Source organism: Corylus avellana, chromosome ca6 (assembly GCF_901000735.1).
Source record: "Corylus avellana chromosome ca6, CavTom2PMs-1.0".
Lineage (NCBI taxonomy): Eukaryota > Viridiplantae > Streptophyta > Magnoliopsida > Fagales > Betulaceae > Corylus > Corylus avellana.
The window spans coordinates 18,687,220-18,693,847 of record NC_081546.1 but is presented as its reverse complement, the minus strand read 5'-3'; the positions used below and the strand labels follow the sequence as shown (position 1 = coordinate 18,693,847).

The following is a 6,628-nucleotide window of genomic DNA, read 5'->3' as shown; positions in this document are numbered from 1 at the left end:
ATCAACATAGGGAACCGAGAGTAGACACCCATGCCCTAAGCCTCATGTGTTTGTCGATTTCCACAGATTTATGTTTTCTTAAAGAACAACTTAGCAACACCCATGCTAAATCCTTTAAGAAAGAAAAGAATTAAAGTAGACACCCATGCCTAATTCATTGCTTAGGGAAATCAATAGCTTAAGGAGTAGACACCCATACCCTTAGGTTGGCAAACATTAAGTATTCATAATATGATTGATCATTGGCATATTGTTATATTATCTAAGTATGATTAGTGGTGGATATCAAAGCCCTACCTTTACCTTTTCATTTATCTTTATATCTTTTTATTTCTTTTTCACAATATCAATTTAGTGACAACTTGATATTTTTATCAATTCTAAGACAAAATCAACAATCCTCGTGGGATTGATCTCATACTTGCTGCACTATATTATAGTTTGATCTTGTGCACTTGCGAGTAAAACGTACTAAATATTATCTATTAATTTAGGTAGTATTTGGCACAACATCGTCTACTTTGACGATATCCTTATATATAGCTTCACCCCCGAGGAACACATTTAACATGTACGGGAGGTACTACGTGTTTTGCGTAGGGAGAAATTTTATGCGGCACTGGCTAAGTGTTCTTTCATTATTGACTTGGTCCATTTCCTTGGATATGTGGTGTCCAAAGATGGTTCGGCGGTGGATGAGTCGAAGGTAGCCGTGGTCCGAGATTGGCCTCTTCCTACTACGCTACATGAGGTACGCAGCTTCCATAGGTTGGTATATTTTTATCGGCGATTTATTCAAAATTTTAGCACCATATTGGCGCCGATTATGGAGTGTATGAAGGCGGGAAAATTCTCGTGGAGTGAAGCAGCCACTACCGCCTTCGAGTTGATTAAGGTCAAATTGACCATAGCTCCATTACTATTCCTTCTAGATTTTGACTTACCTTTTGAGTTGCATTGTGATGCATCAAAGATAGGCATTGGAGCGGTACTCTGCCAAAGGGGCAAACCGATAGCCTATTTCAGTGAGAAATTCAAGAGCGCACAACTCAACTACAGCACCTATGATATTGAGTTCTATGCATTGGTGCAATCACTGAAACATTGGATCTCCTACCTCACCTATAACGACTTGATCTTATACTCAGACCACCAAGCATTGAAACACCCTAATAATCAAGATAAGTTTTCATCTCGGCATGCTAAATAGGCCGCCTTTGGACAACAATTCTCCTTCACAATCAAGCACAAATTGGGGGCATTAAACAAAGTGACCGACGCCCTCTGCCAAGAAACTACATTACTGACCAACATGAATTCGGAGGTACTTGGTTTTGAATTATTAAAAGATTCTTTATCTATTGATCCCTTTTTTGGTCATATTGTGGAGGATATGTCATCTGGAGTGTGGGGAGACTTCTGGCTGTATAATGGGTTCCTATTCAAAGGTTCTCAACGATGCATTCCCGAGGGCAGTCTGAGATTGAAGATTCTCCAGGAATGACATAATGAAGGTCACATGGGGCAGGACAAAACACTACAATTGATGGTGGAGCAATTCTATTGGCTGAGCATGTGGAAAGAAGTGGACAGACTTGTGAAGAGCTGCCGAGTTTGCCAAGTGTCCAAGGGATTAGCTACCAATGCCGGGTTGTATATGCCCCTTCCTATTCCGAAGAGACCATGGACCAATGTAAGCATGGACTTCGTGTTGGGATTACCAAGGACCCAAAAAGGTAATGACTCCATTTTTGTAGTTGTTGATAGATTCTCTAAGATGGTGCATTTCATTGCTTGCAAGAAGACCGCCGATGCAGTGAATGTGGCGCAGTTGTATTTCAAAGAGGTTTATCGTCTCCATGGATTACCATTGTCTATAATTTCAAACCGCAACACAAGGTTCCTTAGCCACTTTTGGCGATGTTTGTGGCAGATGTCATGCAGAAAGCTCGATTTTAGCAACGCCTACCACCCACAGACGGACGGGCAAATGGAAGTTGTTAACCGATCATTAGGAGCTTTACTTCGGAGCGTCGTGGAGAAGCATCTCAACTCATAGGACTAGAAATTGTTTCAAGCCGAGTTCACCTTCAACCGCTCAACCAACCGGAGCACCAACTTTAGCCCATTTACCATCATTTATGGGAGCAACCCTCGTGCCCCGTTGGACTTGGCATCTATTCCCGATATGAGGCGAACACATGCCATAACTGAAGAACTTATTGCCTAGATACAAGAGGGCCACAAGCTGACCATCAAGAATCTACAGGAATCGACGGCGAAGTATAAGGCAGATGCAGACAAGAAGCGACGTGCCTCAAAGTTTGAGGAAGGGGAGTTCGTGTGGGCGGTTTTGACAAAAGATAGGTTTCCTATTGGGGAATACAGTAAGGTGGCTGCACGCAAGATTGGTCCGGTAGAGATTATTGAGAAGATCAACCCGGACGCCTACCGGTTGAAGTTGCCAAGCCACATCAAGACGTCTAATGTCTTCAATGTTAAACATCTTGTTCCATTTACAGGAGATTCGTCGGAAGAGGACTTGAATTCGAGGGTGAATTCTCTCCAACCTGGAGAGGATGATGTAGATATGAGTGCTTGGAATTACATTAATAAGACCTGAGAAGATGTGAGTGTGGAGGCTCCCAAAAGAATCAAGACTAGATCATAAACGCGCAAGGAAACCGAAGCCCGTCCGAACGAGGAGAGCATTGGTCCAGACGCCTGTGATCTCGAGAGCTTCGTCTGAAGCTTGTTTGCCGCAAGTCCGAACAAGGTTCAACTCCTTGTCTGCAATCTTGTACGGACGGAATCCAACCGGAGAGTCCTCGTATGAGGTTTGCCTGCCGCAAGTTCGGACGCCTATGTTATTTTCTGCAATTTACTACTTTTTTCCTCCACCCGTCTGGACGGCCAGCGTAGTTGTTCTTTAAACCGACTTTAATTATGTTTCCTTCTAGGTTTAGGACTGTTGGGGCTATAAATATATGCTTATAACCTTGAGAACGTAGCTTTTGATTATTATTTAGTTTTCTTCAATAAGAATACTCAGAGTTGAGTTTCTTCATGATTTTCCTTCAAACCCTAAATAGCATATATCATTTGGAGAAGATTTCTTTGATTTTGTTGATAGTCTCACAATCTTAGGAGTATTTATCCATTCTACTTGCTATTTTCTTGTCCATCACCATCCTACGCTGAATCACCTAGATTTAACAAAGTCTTTTTTAACTCAAAAAAACCAAGACTAAATCGTAAACGTTAGAGAGGTTTCTTATATTCCAAAGTCCAAAACGTCAGAGAGGTTTCTCTCCCTTGTTTTTTTTTGCTGGACCGGATCTTCCCTCACATAACCTTATTCCTTGCTCATAATCTCTGTCAGTTCATTCTTAAATTGTTATTGTGAATTGCACCTTTCTTCATATTTGAAGAATACCCAGTTACGTGTTAAAGTGATAAAATTCACTATCCTCTACCAGAATTTACGCTCACACAGCAGCTAAAGCACCTAATTCACACATGCGGCTGCTACAACTGCTCTAGTAATCACACATAACAGGAGCCACCTAATCCATGATTCAAGCTTACATTTTCTTCTCCTTGTTTCATGCTCAAGTACTGTTGCAGCGGCCCTTGTCTCCTACCAGCACAAGGTAGAAGTCATATATTTCTATATTTGCTTTGCTTGTTTTTCACACATACAAAGTATTTCTCCTAGTTTCTATTTTGTTTGTATTTCCATGTACCAAGCTTTCAATCCTTCATGGTTATAAATATATGGTAACCTCTCTGTTTTGGCTAAGTTAACCAAGACAGATTTCTCAAACTTCTCTAAACTCTTTCATTACGTTCTTAGTCATTGGTGTTAATGGCTCTCTCTTTTTGTATGTTTATGTTATTTCCATGAGTGCTCTTGGGTGTGGTTTCCTGAGCTGCGCACTTCCCAACATTTTTATGAGCTTTCTTAAAAATAGTGCTCTTGGGTGTGGCATTCCTCCTAACTTAGATAGTAATTGCGGCCCAAAAACAAGTTACACCATTTTTATGATATTTCTTAAAGAGTTCATTAAACCTGACCTCTCGTTTTATAATGGGGATTGTCCTTTGTCATGCTTTGTTTTCGGAACGTGAAACAGAGGACTTGGAGAATGTGTGGGAGTAGAGGACGCGGGTTGCATGACGTTATTGGGGCTCCTAAACTTGGGTTGCATCGGTGGAGACTATCATGAGTGGGGCTCATGAATTTTCATAGATGGGCAGTGGTCGAGCTTTGGGGACGAGAGGATTTGTGTTTACGATCAACCACAGGGACCATGTGGACCCAGCGCTGATCATGTGGGAGAGGAATGGACGTGCACGTGTAGGGAGCTTGGCCCCTGGTGGGACCCTCATGCCAGGCAAAACATAATAATTTAAGCTTTAAAAAAATTTTATAGGAGTCCCCAAGAAGTAGCTTAATCGACTAGGACCACGCCTAAAAAAGTGGAGGTTACTAGTTCGAATCCCCCTCTCCCACTCTTGTGCGGACATGTCAAAAAAATAAAAAAAAATAAAAATAAAAATTATGGGGGATATTTTAGAGACATTTTCCTCTAAAAATCCTCGTGCCACACACGTTGGTTATTTTCCATTAAGGAAGATCGATGTGGCTAATAGATGGGTCATATTTATAAAATTTGAAACTTTGATGGAATATATTGTAGTTTTTTAAATATTAGATATCAAATTGAAAATATGATGAAATTTTGAGGGGATAAAATATAATTTTTCCTAATATAAATGAAAGTTTTAATGAATTTAGAATTCTTTCTGATAAGATAAAAAGTATGGTTAAAAATACCTGTTCTCTAAATGCCAGCCAGACAAATTGGCCACTTCTGTTAGCGCTGTCTTCCACCTCTGCACCTTCATTCGATCATCCTTGAATATTTCTTCATGTTTAGCCAATGCTTCGCCAAAATTTTTATTTTTATGATATCGCACTTCTGATGGATTTACCTTGTAAAACACCGGTACAACAATTTGGCCATTTGTTTCCTTACAATCACAGATCTTTACAAGTTCATCCAAGCACCATGAAGATGATGCATAGTTTTGAGATAACACAATGACTGAAATCCTTGACATCTCAATAGCGTTGAGAAGTTCTGGTGAAATGTTCTCTCCTCTCCTAAGGTTGATGTCATCTTTATAGGTGTTGATCCCGTTTCGATCCAAAGCGGCGTAAAGATGAGCGGTAAAATTATTACGAGTATCTTCGCCTCTAAAGCTCAAGAACACATCGTAAGCCCACTGATGGTTGGAAGAGGAAATTGAAGATGTAGACAAAGATGAAGGTGAAGAAGCTCCATGGAAGGCCATGGACGAAGTTGCAAGAGTACTCTCTAGTTACTAGAGAAAATTGAAACTGAATCGAGAAGAACCGATAGTCAAGAGTACAGTTGGTCACACAAGTGCTGGGTCAAAACAAAAATGAGCAACATCGTAAGCCCACCGATTGTTGGAAGAGGAAATTGAAGACGTAGACAAAGATGAAGGTGAAGAAGCTCCAAGGAAGGCTATGGACGAAGTTGCAAGAATACTCTCTAGTTACTAGAGAAAATTGAAAGTGAATTGAGAAGAACCGATAGCCAAGAGTACAGTTGGTCACACAAGTGCTGGGCAACATCATTCATAGCTGTCCGTTTCATGCTTCATTGGGGCCCCAAAACTAGACTTTTTGTGTGGAAGAGTGCCATTCAGATTTAAATTTTGAGCAACTATAATGAAGTGACCATTTTAATAAATTACTACTTTTATTTGTAACGACGGGCACGTATTCATTAATATATATAAAAAAATAAAATAAAAAGGAGAACTGCTACACTTTTTTAATTTTTATTTTTAAAAGTTAGTTTTCAAATAATGATTTTATGAATTTATGGCACATTTTTTAAAATAATAAATCTCGTAAAATCGTGACACATTATTTGAGAACTAACTTTAAAAAAAATAAAATAAAAATTAGAAAGTATAGCACCTCTCTTAAAAAAAAGATGGTGAAACTTTCCTAAAGTATTCAATGCAACCAAATTACTCATCACCCTTCTCTAATTATAGTAATTTATAAATAAATGATTTACGTTAATATTTTATTTACTACAAATTTAATATATTAACCATTAGATTTGTTGACTCATGTGAACTCACACAAATTAAATGGTGAATTCATTCATTTAATATGAATATGGTTAAAAATATAATGAATTCTACTATTTCTCTAATTTATATGTTGTTCCTCTGAATATTTTTTTCCTTTTTTTTTTTTATTTCGCCCAATTGAATAGCACTGAGTGCATAATCGAAAAAAAAAATGTCCATCTTTGATCTTTAAGAAATTATACCATCCAATTGACAATGTCCCTTCAAGCATTCAACTGCGACTAACAATGTCTCTCGCAAGGCTCAAACTACCAAAAATTGTCTATGTCCTCCCAAATGACGAAAATACCTTTAATCTATTAAAATAAACATAGAATTAAGTTGTTTTTTTTTTATAAAAAAAAATGAAAAACAGGGAGTGAATATTTAAAAATTTTCGTTTATTTTAAAGAAAAAAAAAATTGTTTTTTTCAAAGTTAAAAGGTAG

General features: G+C 38.5%; 1 protein-coding gene across 1 annotated transcript in view; it reads right to left on the bottom strand.

The window, feature by feature from the left end:
* Positions 1-5,361, bottom strand: part of LOC132185283 (disease resistance protein RPV1-like) — a 56,940-nt gene extending 51,579 nt beyond the window's left edge. The window contains exon 1 of the mRNA XM_059599076.1: positions 4,841-5,361. Coding sequence (XP_059455059.1) covers positions 4,841-5,361 — 521 coding nt within the window. The remainder of the gene's footprint in view (positions 1-4,840) is intronic.
* Between the last annotated feature and the right edge of the window lie 1,267 nt (positions 5,362-6,628).